This window comes from Elgaria multicarinata, chromosome 12 (genome assembly GCF_023053635.1).
Source record: "Elgaria multicarinata webbii isolate HBS135686 ecotype San Diego chromosome 12, rElgMul1.1.pri, whole genome shotgun sequence".
Lineage (NCBI taxonomy): Eukaryota > Metazoa > Chordata > Lepidosauria > Squamata > Anguidae > Elgaria > Elgaria multicarinata.
In genome coordinates, this window is record NC_086182.1 from 32188975 (window position 1) to 32209602 (window position 20628).

A 20628-nucleotide genomic window follows, 5' to 3' on the forward strand; every position below is an offset into this window, starting at 1 on the left:
AACGTTAGCTCGGCCTCTCCCGAAAGCCACAACCCTTGTCCCGTCACGCCAAAAGTGAAGGCGGGCGGCGTTGGTCAGGGTCTTCGCATCGGGGAGGGGGCTGCAGAGATGCACAATGGGCTCCCCCAGGTGGTGCGGCGGTTTGTTTGCACGTGATTGGTGACCTCTGGATTGGGCCTAATAGAGTAATAGAGATATCAACACTACTTTGAAGAAAGCTTCCAAGTCTGGACAGCAGGAGAGCGTCAGCCTGGGGCACGAGCAGCGGTAAGCCCTGGCGGAGTCGTCCACCACCACCACCACCACCACCCCGCCTTCTGAGGCCGGCCCCCAATTCAATTCTGAGCAAGGGCAGGGTTCACCCACCCATCTCAGACTTGTCTTCGTAGAGCTCAGCATGCCGGTCCCTCGCTGCCAAGACTCAAAGGAGCAGAAAGGAGCAGCTCTCCTCTCTCATGCTTAAAGAGGGGCGGATGAGTGGGGGGGAGGGAGGGAACAGTGCAGGGCGAATGGATCGTGCTGGCTGAGGATGATGGGAAGCGTGGGCCACAGGCTAACTGGGAGGGCTCCTGTGACTTTTGTGGTAGTTTTTGATGGCTGCGCAGGGATCAGCTCTTGGGGAAGCCCCCCCCCCCCGCATCTGCACTCTGCCGGTGGGGCTGGTCCTGTTGTTTGGAGCTGGTGGTTGTCCCGGTGTCAGTCTGCTCACACTCAGCCTTTCCTCACTAGGCTCCCTATGACTCTTACCACAAGATGAGATGCCCACATCAGCGGCACCTGCCTTCTGGCTCACCTGTGCTCCTGTAACTGCTGTTCAAGGCTCCGGGGTAACTCCTTGCAAAAAACCTGGCAGGCGTTCTGGGCTTTTGAAAGCAGGCTGGGCTTCTGGAACAAGGTTAAAGAAAAAGAGGTGTTGTTCCACCACATGCACAGCACTTTACCACCCTGCTGGAAGCATTTAAAAATCAGGGAATCAGCTGCCGGAGAGCCACAGCGGCTGAGTTGGTTGGCCCGGGGGGGGGGGGGGCTGCCCACTCCCGCACCCCTCCCCTGAGAAAACGGACGCTTTGGGCGGAGAGGTGCACAGAAGACAACGCTGCCACCTCAGCCTCCCCTCCCCTCGCATCAGAGAACACGAGGAAGGTGCGGAGAAGAGAGGCTTATTTCTGCCCTGGTCCATTTCACCTGGGGCAAGACGAGAGGGAACGAGAGGCAGGGGCGCTCCCTGCAGGCTTCAGTCTAGTTTGGACTGGCGTAACGCTTCACAAGTCGGCACTGTACCTGGAGCCGGTGCTGCAAATACTGCGTTTCTAAGCTCTGCCGCCTGGAGAGCAAGTGGGGGTGCAGGCCGTTCGGGAAAGCGGAGGCAGCGTCCTGCTGCTGGGATGCCTCTTCCTTGGGAGAAAAAGAGGAAGGGGGACGGGGGGAGATGAAGACACTGTGGAGACCCCCCTCTGCCCTCAGGCATCATAGAATCATAGAATAGCAGAGTTGGAAGGGGCCTACAAGGCCATCGAGTCCAACCCCCTGCTCAATGCAGGAATCCACCCTAAAGCATCCCTGACAGATGCTTGTCCAGCTGCCTCTTGAAGGCCTCTAATGTGGGACAGGACACAACCTCCTTAGGTCACTGATTCCATTGTTGCACTGCTCTAACAGTCAGGAAGTTTTTCCTGATGTCCAGCCATGTTCTGCTTCAGCCCAACCAGGAGCCAGGCAACTGGCTAGAAACCTGGAAGCAGGAGCGGGGGGGGGGGGGGGGAGAACACCTGTGCCTGACTCTCTTCCGTCCACCCAGAGCCAAGGCTGGAAAGGGGGGGGTTCAAAATCCCCAAGGTGCCGTCATTGCACTTGCAGCTGGCAGGTTTGCGGCGGAGGCCTGGACACTCGCCAGAAGAGTCAGGAAGGCACCTTCCAGAGAGTAACATCCACCTGGCCTGCAGAGCTCCCAACTCCTTCTCAGAGGAGCCCCCTCCCACTTAGGTGCATTAGACCCTTGTTCCCACACCACCGTAAACACCCCGGTTCCAAGGCACCCCTTTTCCCAGCATCCCAAACATTATGAATCGGAGGAGGGGGGGTGCGCGTGACCAAATACAAAGTAATAAAAACCAGGTGAGAGCTAACATCACGCGTGCATCCAGCTCAGCTTCTTCCTCGGCCTCCTGGGTGGCCTGGTGGCCCGGTGGCCCAGCACGCTTGCCCCCTCTCCCCCAACGCCTTCCAGCACCTCTAGACTCCTCTTTGGTGCGGAAGCGGCCGAGGAAGGCTCCCCAGCGCCCCGACCGAGGGGCTGGGGGCGCTCGCCAACACCGTACCTGCTGGGGGCCGCTCCCCAGGCCTTGCAAATGGGCAGAGGTGAAATCCAGGGCAGGCTCTTCTTCCGACCTCATCTGTTCGTACAACAGCTGGACTTTGTTCAGCTCTAGGATTCCTTTGGTTCGGGCCAGATTCTGAAGGTGCTGTCGGAAGGCTACAATTCCTAGGTCAAGAACAGGCAGAACAAAAAGACAATAATAGGCCGTTACGGAGAGTTCTCTGTTTTAAAACTTTTACATTTTGTTTAGGGTTTTCTCTTTGTTCCTGCGCTGCTCTTCATGTGTTTCCAACACACACACACACACACACACACACACACTTCTTTTAAAAGGCAGCCATTAGAAAACACCAAATGGTTGTAGGGAAAAAATGGTGATGAACACTGAGGCTATGATCCTACACGCTCGAGAGTAAATACTACTGAACTCAATAGGATTTACTTCTGAGTAGACATACGCAGTACGATGGGAACTTGAGTTGTAGATAGAAGCAACCCTCCCTCTCCTTGCCCCCTTCAAAAAATATTAAACAACTGGACATTCCAGATCTGGGGGGAAAAAGAAGGGTTCAAGAGAAAATCCGGCATGAGGAACGTTGAGGTGATCGTGTTCAAACAAAACCAAGGACGTTTGGGGGGGGAACTCAAGGCCCGCTTTCACGCTCAGAATGCTAATTGGCCGATGGCACAGGACGGAGCGTGGCTCGCGCAGTCCACGTGTGACGCTTTCAGGTTAAAATTACCTGAAAACCTGCAGCAGCGTATTTCTGAGCACCCCCACCATATCCACACACGTGGGGCACCCACCCACCCAGCCAGCCTGCCCCAAAGCACGTGACATGGCAACAGAACGGACCCGTTGCCAGCCGTTACCTTGTGTCAGAGATGTGTCCGAAGCTCTGCGTCCCTCTCGGAAACTGACCGGCGAGCGGTTGTGGGCCTCTCGCTTGTGGGAGGCCAGAGCCTGCATGGCTGGATTAGTGGGTCTCAGGCCTATGAAAGGAGGGGTCATCCTTGGAGCTGGTGGATTGGCCAATACCATTTCCTTCAGGGAGGGGGTGTCTTCCAGGAAGTTAAGATCCCTCTGGATGGATCCCATGTCATATTCAGAGTCGACGCTGCTCAAGGATTGGTTCTCGTCCATGGAAAAGACTTTCCCTTTAGAAGCCAGGAGAATCCACAGTAAATAGAACGAACAGTTATCTACCAAAGCCAGAAAGCCTCTGTGTCTAAAGCCCCTACTGACTAACTGGAACATAAAAAAGGGCCTACAAAGGGCCACACCCACACCCACCACTTTCTAGCTCTGCAACGGTCAATTCACATAAAGCTGTGACTCTCCCATCTGCAGAGGTGTCGGACTAACTCCCCCATCGTCCTGCACCAGCAGAGCCATGGGCCACGTTGGCTGTAGTCCAACACATCTGGGGTCACCGCGTTGGGGAAGTCTGGTCTAGGCTGTCAGCGGTGACCTTGGGGAGGGGGCAATGTCTTCCCGAGTCTACCAGGGGGAGCTTTGTGCTCGGCTGCCTGCCAAGGCAAGAACAGCGAGCGAGGCACAGCAGACTCCCAAATGCAGCTAACAGGAAGTGTCAGGGTTAAATTTCAAGCCTTCGCTAGGCTGGGCAGGAGCGAAGTTCCCCCGAGGCTGGTTCTGGGGGTCACTTCCACTTTCTATTTCAGTTCTGTGTCCACTTGTTCCAAAACAAACAGTTTGCAAATTGGGCCTACGAAAAGGAAGCAAACTCTGCCTTTTTTTCGCTTCAACGTAAGGAACTGAACACTGAAGAGCCCTTAAACGTAGCAACACTAGATCTCTCAGCCCCTGGATAATGACACACTGGGGGAACCTCACTGATACTCTTTTAGGTCCGAAAAGGCATGGGTGAGGGGCAAATACTGAGCAAGACCCCCACCTACAGCGGCTCGGGGACCCCTGGGGGGTTAAGCTTCTCCTTCCTGTTTAGCCTTCTATCGTTCGTCTTCAGTTCCCCCCCCCCCCCTTCCTTTAAGCCTACTGTGACGGGCAGGACCGCTAAACAGCTGCCTTCCAAAAGTCAGCGGAAGCAGGAGGAAGGCCGGCGTACTGGGTGGGCAAGAGCAGCGTTTGGACCACGAGATGGTGCCAGGTGAAGAGGAAGCATTTGGGGGTGGCTTGCTCTGGAACGGGCCACTAAGACCCATCGGCTTCACCTAAGAGCTGCTCCTGACGGAGAGGAAAACTGCTAGAACGGGTGTGTTGGTAGGGAGCCACGCAGCTGCCTGCCATTTTGGACTCTCCTTGGGGGCGTGGCTCTGGGGACTGTCACGATGAGCGCCTTCACTGCACACGTCACCACCACACCACTGCCTTTCAGAGAGTCCTGAGCTTCTGCACATGGTCTCAGAGTTGCTTATCAGACCGTGGCGGGGGGTGGGGGAGAACACATTGTGTGCCCCGGCCTTACAGGGCACCTGAAAACGTATCTGTTGGTTTACAGCCACGACCCTCTTAGTGGCCCAGGCCGGCTGATTGCTCAGCAGCAATTTTGGCGGGATGCTGCTCGCTGCATCGCCGCTGATGGTTTTTCGTTTTTTTTTTTTTTAAAGCAGCCAACACCTGGGTGGAAGGGCTGGGATTTCCTCCTTGCAGGCAACGAACATGTCCTGCACACAGCTTCCAAGAGGCCGTTTGCATGGGAAAGACCGAGAGTCACTCTCTCCAGTTGTCACCATGGCCACTTGAACATCCGCGAGCCGGACACTGTTTGCTCTTCCCAGCCTTTGCACACTGTCATGAGATCGCTTGGCAAAACAAGCAGAAGCCATCTGTATGTTTATTCCTCTTATCTTCCTACAAAGCAAATCCATTGTTGGCTCCAAGGTAATAAAACGCACACACACACACACAGGGCTTCTCTTTGTTGGCCCGGGCGTTCGGTGGGATGTAAAACGGAGCCAGAGGCCTCCGATCCACCCCTGAGCTGCCTGCAGCCCTAACTGCGCTTCCCCCCGCCAGGAAGCCTCACACAAATCCCTGCTTGGCTCCTGGGGGGGGGGGGGGGCACAACGGGAACCATATGGATGAAGCTGAGGAATCGTATTGATTGATTGATTGCATTTTTATGCCGCCCAATCGCCGAAGCCCTCTGGGCGGTTCACCACGTGGCCCCTGTCCTAAGGCAGGTGGCCTGTGGCAACCCTTCAGCACCACTCTTCAGTTCTTCAGCACCTGTACCTGTGCCTGGCATGACAACCAGCTGATTGGTGACTTCTGCCAGAGTGTGACGCCTCTTCCCGCAGCGCGTGGCTTGCAGGGCCGCAAACGCTCGAGCTGGGTCCTCTTCGGACTCCCCCTCTGTCTCGATCCCTTCGTCAATGGAGGTTTCCATCATGCTGCTCGGCAGGGGCTGGCCCCCTTTCCTCCCCATTATAGGGGGGAGAGGATCCAAAAGGCAGCCGTTCACCTAGCACCAGAGCAAAAAAAGGGGACACTCAAACACACACAATATGACCCACGTCTCTACAGAGGCTCCCTGGCATTCGGCATCTCTGCGAATCAAGCGACAGGCAGTTACACAACAGAGGGGCAGGCTTCCCCCACCCCCCAAAAAAGAGCAGATGCAATCTGCCACCTCCCAGGAAGCTGATTGTCAAAAAGTCAAGATTAGAACTGGCAAGGAACATCAGAAACAAAAACCAGTGAGGTGACCTTTCTGAGGGCCACCTTCTCCTGGTGAGAATGGGCAAGCTCCCCAGTTCAGCAGAGCCTTTTCATCCCTCTACCCAGACCGGTAACAGAAGTTAATCCAACATCAGCCGTCTTTCCCCATTCTCTGGGACCTGCGTGGCAACTTCATTCTGGAACAAGGAATAGAGGTCAGCCCAAGATGACCGTCCAACTGAAGACTGCAAGACCTTCTCCACAGGAACCAGAGACCAGGGGACACAATTGACTGGGAATTCTCCTGAGCAATCCCGTGAAGCAGAACAGGCAGGTGCTCTTATCCGATGGGGATCTGCACAGGAGACGCTCCCAGAAGGCCGTGCCCCAGGTGTGCTGCTCTTAAAATAAACAGCTCTTCCAGCCAGTGGATGAGTGACCTCGCTGCTCTTGACTAATTCCCAGTCATTTAAGCAGCTGCTTCTGAATTCCATCAAGAAAACTGTCTCATGGGATCAGCTTCAAAATTAGTTAATTGCTAAACTGCTGGCACTGGGCCAAGTGTCCACTTATCTAAGAGCTTGCACGGAGGCCTAAAAACCTGTGTGAGTTTTACTCTGGTTTATCATGTGGGAGAAAGTTTCTTAGGCAGCACTTCAGCGAGGGGAGCAAACTCTCCGTGAACAGGCACCCGACAAAACAGGCACCCTGGCCGTGAAGCTTGAAACAGTACGTCGCAGAGGGTTTCAGCATAGAGAAGGAATCGCATCAGCTTTGTGTATCTCGGTTTTGGTCCTTCCAACTTCCAGAGGGGTTGTGGACCATCGGGGTGAATTCCACATGTGAACAACCGCGTTGCAAATCAGTGTGGAGGAGCGACTCTGCAACGTGTGAAGGGGGAAAAAGAAATGCAGAGCAAGTATGCACGTGGTCGAAGGGAGGTTCTCAGGTAAAAAGGTGATCACCTGAGCTTCACCCTGTCATGAGTCTGTTGCATCAACTCCAGAAATACCTGTCGGGCTGCTCTGGTGACTGGTTTCAATGCAAGTGATTTTGATGCAAGTGAAAGTTCTCTCTAGATTCTCTGCCTTGTGATGGATCTCAAGGATCTCTGTGATGGATCTTTCATTGTCTTTAGGTGCAGGGTGCTAAATGATTCACTGTTTCTTCGTTTTTTGCTGCTGCTTAAAAAACCACCTAGGTCTAATCGTTTTAAAGGTTTTTTTTTTAATTTTAAAAAATCACCTTGTACAATAACTCTTTGGACGCTCCTTAGGCCCTTAAGCAAGGAGGGGCAGCCCTTCTTGCCTCGAAAAGGACTCCCCTAGCGACACAAGGCACAGGGGACACTAGTCTGGGATGCTGACAACGATCGTGGGGCCACCACCACCACGACCTCCATTCTGTACTTGCCTTTGCCCCAGGAATGACTTTTTGTTGTAGCTCTCTGTACTGAGAGGCTGAAATACAAACAGAAGCAGCTCCTGCGTGTTTCGCTAACGCAAATAGCACAGCCCTGCACTTTGCCAACTGCTGCAGGCATGGACATTTCAGAGGCAACACAGATCTCGCTGCCAAGCTACAGGGGGCTGCACAGGCCATCAATGCACCATCAAGGCACCTCCAGCTACAATTATGTTTATGACATGGGGAAGGGCATCAGCACCGCATGCATTTCCCCAGCTCTGCAACGCCTTTGCCTAAACACGTTGAAGGGGGAACTAGGGCTATATGCGTTGCTGGTGTGTCCACCCCATGGGCCAAGGGTGGGGAACCCAATTCCCATCTGCTCCTGCCTGCATGGCAGCTGGAGCTGCTCAGCAGCTGGAGGGCCCACAAGTTCCCCACCCCTGTCTCAAGACATGACAGAGGAGGAGCAGGCTGTGTGCACGTCTGTACATGTGAAGACATCTCTGGGGGAAGCTGCTTGCTTCTCCGTCATAAGAGCAGGGAACAAGGCCAAGGTACCCCAGATGACTGCAAGAAATACGGTAAGCGGTGTCAAGCCCTGCTGGCTAGATTGGATCTGACAATCCAGCAGAGAAGACAAACAGGTTTAAGACAACACCTCCTGCATGAGCAGGTCCTGGTATTTTAAGCAACGCAGCTGCAAAATGAGAGAGTGAGCTCCATACTTTCTCCCTGGAGGCAAAGTTGCGTTTCTCTCAAAACTCTACAGCTGCTAACTCAGCAGTGGGGCTTCTGTTAGGTGAGGCGGGACCCTTTCTGGAGCATCGAGCCAGCTGCAAGAAGTTCTGTAGCTGGCACCAGGCTACTATCCGCGTCACAAGAGCACGGAGTTATCTGTTAGCAGCAGGGCTGGGTAAGCAGCAATTGCAATCACAGCCAACTTAATTAAGTCAGCAGAGGTGACACGGAACAAATAATTTGGTGGAACGGCGTCCCCGTTTCAAGACAGGTTTCCCAGCTTTTACTTTTCAGATGGTTTGTAGTAAGTCAAAAGAAAACAGCTTTTGACTTGCCTTAATAGCTGTTATAAAGAGAAATCTTCCTGGATTAACGGGCCTGAGTTCTTTTTGCCATTCCAAAGTGTACACGGGATTAAACCAGAGCTTGCCAACATCCACGGTCAGGATGCCACATGATAAGAGCCCTGTTCAAATTAACCCAGCCTTTTCAGAGACAGCCCGTTCTACACACCACGAAAGCACGGGAGATCTCCCAATTCATCTCTTGACCTACGTACTCAGAAGTCTTTTATAAGGGTGAAGCACTCTAAGCGCCCTTGTCTTGGGATGCTTTTAGGTGGAGGATCATTTGGGCGTCGGGCATAGTGATACACACCTGACACCCAAATACATGGGTTTATTCCTGTGGCAATTCCTCCTAGCCCAAATAGCAAGCAAAGGATTTCTTGGATCGCCTTAGGCAGGGTAATCAGTGACCTCATGCTACTTGGGTGACTTTTCTGGGCAGGCTCCAATTCGTGCTCTTCTGTTTTAGTACTGCAACCCAAAGCCAGCTGTAGGAAATGCAGCCGTCGTAACAAGCGCATAGGAAAATATATATAAACCATGCAAAAATGAAGCGAATTATTATAAGCCACCTTTGCGTCATCTCCTGTTAAAGATAGTGGGCTAGACAGGCCAAGTCCGTGCTCCTCTGATGTAAATATAACAACCTCCCATACTGGCAATCAATGAATCAGACAGAATAAAAAACATGCCAATTTTAATGAGGCAATGAATGTGCAAGAACAGATTGCGTTACTCGCTACGTAGGTATACACACACTATATAAACATGCATTGGGCCAATTTGTGCTCAAGCCGCAAGAGCGCCAGAACGTTTCTCTCCTGCCAGCTCACATACATCTTCGTTATCTCCCACTTTCCTTCAGGACCCATCAGCACAGAACTCCGAGTTTGATGTGTGAATGTGCAAAGCTCATTGGAGCAACTGTCTATACAAATTTTCCTGTATGAGCTACAGTAAGCAGAACCAAAGGAGAGTTCTGCTGAACTACAGATTCTCCTGGGTAGGCTGTGAATTTCTAGTTGCAGGGTGGGAGAGAAAACAAGAGGAAGGCATAGAGACAGAAAGGCTACTAATATTTTTCGACAACTTGAAGGTCCCAGCAAGCTTGTTACTACTCATGAAATGAACTAAAAGCAAACGCTAACAACCCCGTTTCAATTAAAGCGTCGTGCTGCGGGCCAAGTTTCCAGCGTCTCACAATGTAAACAAGGCAGGAAAGCAACTGCCATGATAGCTGAAAAATGACAAGGAAATTCTCGGCTCAAAGGAAACTTGAGGGCTAGTCGTTTTCAGCACACATTTGCAAGTTGACAGGCTGTTCGAAACGTGAGGAAATCTAAGACTTGCTGCAAACCGGCCGCAACACCATGCGTCTAAACCGAAATCCATCCAACGGTGTCCTTTCCAGCATAAATGACAAAGAGTCTTACGGCATCTTTATGATTTAGCTTATGCTACAATAAATCTGCAAGTCTTTAAGTCAGCCTTGTTGCTCAGCCTCTGAAAAGTAGTAGCTTTCAACTTTTTTTTTTACTCATTTGCTTTTTATTCACAAGAGAGGCTTGTAAAAACTTAAGGGCAGTAGCTGGCTGAGGAGACTTGGAAAAACCCCGCCCCCCTTTCCCAGACTGCTCTGTGCTGGACATGCAGAAGGCAAAGGCGCTTCTTGCGTGCCCAGTATAGAAACAGGGCGGGCTGGTGGCGAAGGCACGGATCACTCCCGGCTGCTTGATTTCTACACTAGACATGCGGCAAAAGCCATCACCTCCTGCGTGTGCAGCCTAGGAAGGGCACCATCCTTACTGGCTTTCATATTGCAACCAGCACGGAGGCGGATTCGGCAGGTGAAGGAGGGATGGGTTGCTCTTTCGCCAGCCTGCTCACTCCTCGTCCAGAGAGAATTTCACGCGCTCACCTGTGTGAAATTCTTGGTCTCCAACTGCAACCAGGTGAGTGGTTAAAGAAAATACTACTTTACATTAGGCTCGTCATTGTTTATGCTGCAACAGATTTAACATGACTGGCGCCCTCTCTGCAAACCTTTCGGCATGAAGTTTCACATTTTGCAGAGAAGGAGGAAACGTCTATGAAGTAAGTTAAGAACTGTCAGCACTTCTGCTTGAGATCTACTTAGAAAGGAGGCATCAGACAGAGAATACTAGAACCGAAAAACATGGTAGGTTCCCTCACACCACAGCTGAATTCTATCATCTCTCTGTGGCTTCCCCGTATGTGTTCCACAGCGACGGCCAAGTGCTAGGTGCATTTTCACTACGCGCTTCTGACCACCTTTTCCATCTTTCTTTTCACAAATTTTCGTTCCAAATTTCCTCCCGTTTAAACGTCTTCTCAACTACCTTGTCGAAGGCAGAGTTGTTAACAAGGCATTAAACACTCGTGAAAAATGAATACAGGAAGATCCAGTCACAAAAGAAGCCTTTCCTGAAATGAACTTCCTTCTCTGGCTTTAAAAACATTTGTTTAGAGCACAAGTTAGTATCTCGGAAGCATGTGAAGACCTGCCAATTCACCTGTTCCAAGAGAGCCTTTATCTGTCATGTGGCAAACATCACGTTCACAGGAACGCTACGCCAACTTTATTGTTTATAAAAAAAATAAAATACCAACGTTCGCTCCTGCCTTTGGCTCACAGTATATTTCTCACACGGGCCCCTGCATTAACACAGTCCCTGTTCCTGGGTAAGAGGAAGAGCTGCCACTCGGAGAGGGCCTTTCAACAGGCCTGGCTTTTCAAGAAGCCCTTCCTGGACACTTAGTCAGGTGGTTCAGGTACTATGTTTATATTGTGGCATTGGAAACCGCACCGCTGGAAATCTGAGGTCTTTTCTACCCACACGATCCGCCCTGGAAAATACCTGTGGGTCTCCCACTTCCTTTTGCTATGAAGTAGCCAATGAATCCCCCCTCTTACATGCCTTTTATTAGCAACCCACTTCTGATAGCAGAAACATTTCTGGTGGTCAACCACAGCGAAAAGAACACCCGCACAAGCACCATAAATAAATGGGAACCGTTGTGCAATGCCACAAGGAGATTTAACACTGCTTCTGCCATGAGCGAGCTGCGAAAGGCGGCGGCGGCAGCCACAGCCCACAGCCCAAAAAAGAAGAAAAAGCCTAGTCATGGGTTTGTTATTTTTTTTTTTTTTGTGATTTGAAATATTTCGACCTGGCTTTTTTCCAGTGTGGCTTTTCTCCACCTCAATTGACATTAATATGAATCAACACTGCAACGTCCTGCAACAGCGTTCCTCAACCTAGTGCGCTCCAGATGTGTTAAGAGGGAGGGAGGAAGCAGCAGCCAGGCACCTCTCCATCATGCCTGGGTCCAGCTCCAGCTGAGAGCCCCCTCCCTCCTGCTGTCAACTGTCTCTGCAGAGGCCACCAGTGAGGGAGAAGCAGCAGCCAGGCACCTCTCCACCGTGCCTGGGTCTAGCTCCAGCTGAGAGCCCCCTCCCTCCTGCTACCAACTGTCACTGCAGAGGCCACCAGTGAGGGAGGAAGCAGCAGCCAGGCACCTCTCCAACGTGCCTGGCAGGTAACAAATAAACAAATACATTATTATTATTAGATTGGTGCTGCCCCATCTAGAACAGGCCAGCTCCTTGGTCAACTGTACTGCCAGTCACCAGTACCATCACACAACTGTAGAATAAACTGCAGCTCTTCTGCACCCACTTATCAGAGATCAGCAGAAAAATGCTTCTGTTATTCCACACTTGCCTCAATGGCCAGTACCTTTGCAGCTCCACAGTTCCGGTAGACTCGAAACGTGGCATTTGAGAAATCTAAAACATACCTTTGGCGTGTCAATTCTCTCTTCCTCCATGAAAGCGGATTCTGCATGGCAGGCAGAAGGGGGGAAGGAGAAGGCTTCAGCGGCGGAAGTCGGCGGGAGGCCGGGAGACCGCAGCAACCTTATGTTCTGGGGACGCAGGTTCACAGGAGCCACTGCAGCCTGGGCCTGTAAGAAGTTAAGGGAAATGGGGAAGGAAGAGCAGTTGTTTCGCAAGGAAAACACAAATGGAACCAGGGGTTTAAAACATGGGATGGAGAGGGCGCAGTAAAAACACCCGAGAGGAACTAAGTGGTTGGACACCAACAAGTCTAACCTGAAGACAAGACAAAGGAAGACAGAAAAGACCAGACTGCTCAGAGCAGGTGTTGTCCCCCCCCCATCCCATATTGCCCCACATGGCACTTGCATGTGAGGCAGAATGTTCTTGAGAATGTTTCTGTTCTGCCCAGAGCTCTCCACGTTTCTGTATTTCAGGCTTTGCATGCCCAGACCCACACACAGGACTCCACAGAGGCCATAAAGAACTAGGGCTTCTCCGAAGGCTAAAGTTAAGTTGTACCTTCTCTGTTATTTTAAGTGTGTGCTAGTTAATGCTCATTATACTGGCGTCATGCTGATTAAAGGAAGACGGAGAGGCAGCAAGGAGGCTGCCACATCAACATTACCCACCAAGGTGCAGTGCAGATCCCAGGCCTGCAGGCAGACGTTGTTCCCTTGTCTCCAGCATCGCACACTTGGATTAGATAATTTAGGGGGGGAGGGGAAAGGACACACACAAATACAAGTTTGTGAAATAAGAGCAGCGTTTGGGGATCTACTGGGAGCTCCAACCTACCGTTAATTCTCATATTTTGCAAGGTCCATGCTTACTTTTGAATGAAAGAAGTTCTGACGCCATCTAACATTTTGCTCCTAGTGTGTGTATGGCTCACGCAACATTGAGATGCAACGACGTCAGGGATTCCATCGTTGCTTCTGAAGCAGAGGCAAGGCCAGCAGGAATGTCATGCTAAGCATCCCCCAGCGCAATGCAGTCAGCATGTCTCACCAACGAGTTTGAATGCGTTTTAACAACCTGCCTGCTTTCTAGACAATCAGTCGGTTTAGGAGGATGTTAATGTGGGCCAGTGCGGACCCTGCAGCTCCAGATCTGGCACTGTTTGTGACTTGGATGTCACACCATCTCCCCAAGGCAGAATATGGCATGATTAGTAGGGAAAGCCATTAGTGAGTTAATAAGCATGTCTATAGCACCTTGAAGCGGTCAAACAGCTTCACATACGTGACATTAATCCTTACAGTGACCTTGTAAGGAAGGTCAGTATTATCATTCCCATATTGTAGATCAGAGCAGGGAGGGGGGAGCGGAGCCTGAGAGATGTTGGCCTACCTAAAACCATCCGGAGAGTTCGTGGCAGGCTTGAACTTGGGTGGGTGGGTGGGTGCTTATCTCGCAAGCTTAACCGATATGCCAGCGCTTATTAAGGAGCCTTGAAACAGAAGTGTCTTGCCTTTACCCATATTTTGTTGCATCTGGGAATGCTCAGCTTCAGAAAAACCCACCGAGAAAAGTTACTGGGCAGTAGCCTAGGTCCCTCTTACTAATTCTCTTATCATGGCAACAGACAGCACCAGCCTCTGGAACTCATCAGAGGAAAAATTGATTCCACATCAAAGGACGTGCAATGGGTCAGAGCAGACTTTTGTGACATGCACTGGTTATTTCTCGGTTGGACTACTGCAACCTTCTTCTCTCTGTCCTTCCTTCTTCTCACATCAGTCCACTGGTTTCTGTCCACCACTCTGCCGCTAAGATCATCTTCCTGGCTCGCCGCTCTGACCATGTTGCTCCACTTCTGAAATCTCTTCATTGGCTTCCAATTCACCTCAGAATCCAATATAAACTTCTCCTGTCGACCTTCAAAGCTTTTCACGGTCTAGCTCCTTCCTATCTCTCCTCTCTCACACTATTGCCCCGCTCGTGCTCTTCGCTCCTCTGATGCCATGTTTCTCGCCTGCCCAAGGGTCTCTACTTCCCTTGCTCGGCTTCGTCCATTTTCCTCTGCTGCCCCTTATGCCTGGAACGCTCTTCCAGAACATCTGAGATCCACAAGTTCAATCGCAGCTTTTAAAGCTCAGCTAAAAACTTTTCTTTTTCCTCAAGCTTTTAAAACTTGATGTTGTTTGGACTTTACACTGTTAGTTTTATCCTACCCAGTGCCTGTTTACATTCTCTTCCCCTCCTTATTGCTTTACTATGATTTATTAGATTGTAAGCCTATGCGGCAGGGTCTTGCTATTTACTGTTTTACTCTGTACAGCACCATGTACATTGATGGTGCTATATAAATAAATAAATAATAATAATAATAATAACATGCAAACCTTTTGTGCAAACAGCCAAGATCCAGGATCTAAAACCAGGGATTTATAAAATGGGACTCTCTAAGTGGGGGGAAAAGCGCTCTGACTGAACGCTGGCTTGTGTGCCGGAGTTCAGTGGCAAAGCACCTGCTTTGCACATAGACGGTCTCAGGTTCAATCCCCAGCAGCTGCAGTAGGCCTGAAACCCTGGAGCGCCACTGCAGGTGAGCATCGAGGGCACCTCCTTACGCTCCTGTCTCTGCCAGAACAGGGACTTACCTTGGCGACTGTTTGTTCCGCGATGGTGCTCGGCCGTCGCTGGCGGGGATCCAGCCGTTGCTCCACGGGGAAGCTGCTGCGATGTGACTTGAGCCGCTCTATGAGCAAGTAATAGATAGCAGCAAAGTGGTTGTAGCTCTTGTTTTGCAGGGACTGAGAAGAGAACAACCATCCAAGTGTCAGAGCGTCTGTTACCTTTCACGTTTCTCTGGGGCAGAAGGGGCCCGCCACAACTGTGTGCGTACCGAGAGGGGCAGAATTCCACCTAATAACCTGGCCTTTGGAGACGCAGGCGTGTGTGTAATACTGATTTTCTTTTTTACAAGCAAACTGAACATACCATTAGCTATTAAAAAGACAGGCGATCACAGAAGATCTAATAGAAATGGCCAAGTTCAAAAACTTGGCCACTCGCTCAGTGATTGATTTGTCTGTATTATAAAGTAAAAGAGACGTTAAAAATTCAGTAGGGTGACCAGGGAAAGATTGTAAGGTAGGGGACAGAAGATCATTTCTAGCCCCTAGATAAAATCTACAAAACAGTAAAACATGAGATACAGTTTCCACTTCAATATTGTTGCAGGGGCAGCATCTGTTGAGCACTGGAATTTTACTACACCTGCCATCCAGAAATCTGGAGGGAAGGACATTAAGCCTGGCTAATGAAAATGCTCTCCTGTATTTAGGAATAGTCAACCAGCGCAGGTAAGGCGTACCGAGAGGGGCAGAATTCCACCTAATAACCTGGCCTTTGGAGACGCAGGCGTGTGTGTAATACTTATTTTCTGCTCAGATTCCAGCTGAGCTGCATACTGGTGGGTTGGGAGGTTACTGTCACAGACAGATTCCTACCCCCTGAAGTTCACTACCCTATGTCTGTGACAGTAACCTCCCAACCACCAGTATGCAGCTCAGCTAGAATTGTGTTCTTGGCTCACTTTTATGGAACTGCATCAATCTGTTTTCTGTAAGCACGTCCTACTGTACCATTTGGGTGGGCAGTTGGACAGGATGCTCCCAATCCCTGCCAGCTCAGCGTTCTGCTACCAGCCCAAAGGGGCGGTGAGTATTGGGCGCTGGGGCTCTAACAGCAGCTTTATGAGAGCATCTGCTGCAGTGGTGAACTCATCGGCAACTTATGCCTGGGACTCGAGTCTGCCTTTGGACCCTCGCAGCAGCAACAGCAACAAAGGCCGGCGCGAGCCATTCCAAATTCTGAGCCACAATGGGAAATGCAGCTCTGGGGAAAGAACGGCCCAAGGTTTCATTCCCTGCCCCCTGCTACTTTCTGGCAGGAAGCATTAATACTGCAGACTCCACACGGGCTAAAAATATCGACCATTCTGAAGGAAGTGATCACACAGACTCCTCAGGGAGCATTTTAGCATTTATTTCTGGTAAGAGGCTTGATTTGGAATCCTAGCTGAGAAACCAAAAATAAAGAGGCAATTGCTTGCTTCTCTAAGGATATTTTTTTTTTCTTTTGTCAAATCTCACATTTCAGAAGCTTAAAGCAAAAGGGAGGTTATTTCCTGTTTTGCTCTTCTCATTATCCCCACTATCTCTCAAAACGTGCCCAGTAAATACAATGGAAAATAAGCCCACCTGAACATTCCCTCCTTCTTTAGGCTATGAAATATAGGAAGGCTTGGTAGAGAAGGTTTAGGAAAAACAAACACCTTTACAAAAAGAGAGTTCTTGCCTTAAAACAAAACAAAACATGAGGATGACAACATTTTAAAGTATTTAAAAGTACTCCCTTTAATACTTTAATTTTAAAGTATTTAAAAGAGTATTTTAAAGTACTCTCAGTTTGGCCCATTTGAAAAGATAAAATACCAAATCCAGGTGGGGTGGGGTGGCATGGAGGTAGCCCCTAAAACAGCCTTCCTCAACCTGGGGCGCTCCAGATGTGTTGGACTGCATCTCCCAGAATGCCCCAGCCAGCTGGCTGGGGCATTCTGGGAGTTGTAGTCCAACACATCTGGAGCGCCCCAGGTTGAGGAAGGCTGCCCTAAAAAATAGGTAAGTCCTTGCCGCTTTGTTCAATACTGATTTCGATCCAGAGTCCATATTGGTATGACACACTCTTCAGAAGCATCATCACCATTTGTACCCTGCCCTTCCTCCGAATGGAGCATAGAGCAGCAGACAATATTAATACAACTACTAGAAAAACAACAATAAAATCCTGCTATCACAACAAAACAATGTAAAATATAACAATAACAACGTAACCTATAAACACCAAAACCAACAAATCAGGAGCAAAATATTTTCATAAGTAAGGTGGGTTTTTTTAAAAACTTACGTTTAAAATATTCATGAGTGGAGGCAAATTCCATCTCTCCTAGGAGGCAGTTCCATAAACAGGGGGAGTGCCACCCCACCCCTCTCACCTCATTTATGGGGGTGGGCTGGGGAGAAGATAGCAAGCAAAGCATTTCCTGCAGATCAAAGGGTCCTAGTTCACTAGTAACGGTTGGCCAACCACCAGCCGACTTCGCTGGTAGCATCTCACCTACGGGCACCGTGCATTTTGCTGCCATTGCCAAGAGCTGTACAAAGCCACTGGGGAGCGGTCATTAGGGGATTGGGAGCCAAGTGCCAGGAGTACGCTGATGACACACAGCTTTATTGCCCTGCGGCATCCGAATCAGGAGAGGCGGTGCAAGTCCTGGATCAGTGCCTAGACGCACTAATGGATGAGGGCCAATAAACTGAAACTGAATCCTGGAAAGACGGAAGGCCTTGGGTGAGTGGACCCCGATTCCAGGAAATAGGCTCATTGCCTACTTCTGGATGGAGTTGCATTCCTTCTGAAAGTTCAGGTCCGTAGTTTGGGGGTACTCTGAGATTCATCATTGTTGCTGGAGGCCCAAGTGGGCATGGTGGTTCGAAATCCCTTTTACCAGCTTTGGCTGGTTCCCCAACTATGGCCTCTCCTGGACAGGAATAGCTTGGCCACAGAGGTACAGGCATGAGGAACCTCAAGGCTGGATTACTGCAATGTGCTCTATGTGGGGCTGTCCTTGAGGCTGCTCCAGAAGCTGGAGCTAGTGCAGAACGCAGCAGCTCAGCTGTTGTTAGAAGCTGCCTGTTTTCAGCATGCATCGCCTTTGCTGAGAGAATTGTACTGGCTGTCTATTTGCTACAGGGGCAGGTTTAAGGTTTTGGTAGGAGTGTACAAAGCCCTAAACAATTTGGGACCAGGATCCCTGAGAGCGTGCCTTCTCCCTCACCAACCTGCCTGGCCACTGAGGGCATATGCCTTGTGGTTCCACATGGATCTATGGCCCAATTAGAGTCCAGCAGAAGAAGAGCCTTCAGTGTGGTGGCCCCCTCCTTCTCCTTCTTCTCCTTCTCCTTCTTCTTTATTTATATAGCACCATCAATGTACATGGTGCTGTACCATGTACATTGTTCTTATGTACATGGTACATAAGTTCTTATGGCACTCCCTCCTGTTGGAGGTCAGGCAGGTACCAATGTTTTATTGTTTTGGGTGCCTCCTGAAAATATTGTTCCAAGAAGCTTTCTCTGAATGACTGGTCGTGGTCCAATCTGTACCTGTTCTTTTAAAACGTAATTTCTAATGATGGTTACATTCTGTTTTTATTCTTTTATCCCATTTGTCCACCACTCCGAAACCCTTGGACAGGCAGCAGTATGTAAATATTGTAAATAAATAAAATACCTCAATAGTTTTTTGTTGGTCTATTCCCAAGCTGTGCATCAGTCGCAAGACTTGCTCATTGTATTCCCCAATTGAGGGCTCGTTCTCTTGACCTTGGGGGTACAGGACGGGCCTCTGAACAGGAACCTCTACTACCATCCACTTGTGCTCCTTAATCTGAGCAATTGTCAGCCTCTTAGATGGGTCCAGGACCAGCATCCTCCGGATCAGATGTTCACACTCTACACGGACAAAGAAAGGGTGAAGAGCCCAACTCGATATAGAGCTCATATGGGATCAAGTTAAGAGGTCATTAGTCCAACACCGATTGATACAGGCTATTAACAATAGCCAAACTGCTTAGTTTTAGATGCCAAGTAAATTCTTGTTAAAAATAAAAATAATCTTGAAGTCAAGGACTTTAGTTTTGTACAAAGCACAAAATCCCTCTCTCCCACAGGTGAGCAAATTAGGGGGAACAGCACAATTATTTCTAGCTGCAGGCACAATAAAAGGAATAATAATAATTATTCGCACCCATGGGTCCAACGGATGTTCACAAAAGCACTACAACTGCATTAAGCAGTGGAGACTCAGGACCGAGGCATAAAATATCTGCATTTGAAAAATGATGTAACATAACTAAGGACACAAAGGAGTTATGTGGCAAAGAACGCTGCCTTATTCCACAATTCAAGCTGTGGTGGGTGGGCGCCATGGCTTATCGTGATGTATGAACCCAGGCAGGCTGGCTTGTTGCCAAGGTTAACAAGCCACCCCAGAATTTTATTGCAGCCCATGCGTTCTGGGTGGCTTGTTACCCATGGCAACAAGCCACCCTGCCTGAGTTTACATGTCACAAAAGACTGCAGTACCCACCCGCCACGGCTTGAATATTCATAATGGCAGCCAGCATGCACCGCAACCGATTGCGGCTCATTCACCAGCTCATACAAAACAGGTGGAACAAGCCCATTTGTTCATCACGGCTTAGCACTGTTAAATACGACATCCTAGATCAGCCTTCCTCAACCTGGGGCGCTCCAGATGTGTTGGACTACAACTCCCAGAATGCTGGCTGGGGCATGTTTCAAAATGCAAGTAAAGTTTATTTAAAGCTTACCCAAAACATATGTAACCCAGAACAGCAAGACCATAAAGCAATGCTACCAAAAGCACCTCCAATCCTTAGAAGCCCATGTCTAGGTTTTAATAAAGTGCTGAAGCCTGATTTGGGCCCTATATTTCTTCTTCCAGAATTCTGCAAGAAGCCTATCTAGACTTCATAAAAACGATTCACTCTTGCGTAACTTGGCTGTAGAAGTTGGGTTGCATTTCTGTAGTATCAAAATAACCTGGCTGGGACAAGCTAGACCAGCCTTCCTCAACCTGGGGCGCTCCAGATGTGTTGGACTACAACTCCCGGAATGCCCCAGCCAGCTGGCTGGGGCATTCTGGGAGATGCAGTCCAACACATCTGGAGCGCCCCAGGTTGAGGAAGGCTGTCCTAGCTGCTGTCTACAGCACATCAAAGAGCTGGTTTGTGCTAATATAGATGGCTTAGCAGTGGCTTGAGTGTTATTAGGAAGCTGTTTAGGTCAGTGGTGAATCACGGAGCCAACAGAGCCCCTGACTTCACATCACATTTCATGCATGTTACAGCTGGCGATGCGTCACCCAACTGGTCCAAGAATGGTGCTCAGCTACTCATATTTTATCACATGCTAATACAGCTGCACAATGGAGCAACCGGACGACAAGTTGACCATGCAGCCAGCTGTACTGGGCATTACCAGATTTGTTTATGTTTGTTTTCAATATTTATACACAGCTTCTCATCTGAAATAATTCCTGAAGGGGTGTATAAAAGAATAAAAACAAACAGAAACTACACACACAGATATATACGCATGTAAAATAATATCATGAGGCTGGTACAAAGATAGCTCATGGCTGGGGGAAAGCCAAAGTAAACCGGTATGCTTTCAAATCAATCCCTGAAACATACCAGTGTTGAGGCCTGACATACGTC

General features: G+C 49.7%; 2 protein-coding genes across 3 annotated transcripts in view; both read right to left on the reverse strand.

Annotated features, from left to right (window-relative positions):
* The window catches only part of DIXDC1 (DIX domain containing 1), a 309778-nt gene that overhangs the window by 176646 nt on the left and 112504 nt on the right, over positions 1-20628 (reverse strand). The window lies entirely within an intron of this gene.
* Positions 1-20628, reverse strand: part of SIK2 (salt inducible kinase 2) — a 74186-nt gene that overhangs the window by 4566 nt on the left and 48992 nt on the right. Inside the window, exons 7-15 of one of the 2 annotated variants that reach the window (XM_063139312.1) lie at positions 18618-18838; positions 14921-15073; positions 12278-12442; positions 5535-5763; positions 3191-3475; positions 2319-2482; positions 1282-1395; positions 794-885; positions 8-177 (exon numbers count right to left, since the gene is read on the reverse strand). In XM_063139312.1, the coding sequence (XP_062995382.1) occupies positions 75-177; positions 794-885; positions 1282-1395; positions 2319-2482; positions 3191-3475; positions 5535-5763; positions 12278-12442; positions 14921-15073; positions 18618-18838 (1526 nt within the window). In that variant the 3' untranslated portion in view covers positions 8-74. Of the gene's footprint in view, positions 1-7; positions 178-793; positions 886-1281; positions 1396-2318; positions 2483-3190; positions 3476-5534; positions 5764-12277; positions 12443-14920; positions 15074-18617; positions 18839-20628 lie in introns of those variants that run through there. The other variant, XM_063139311.1, reaches the window with a different exon arrangement.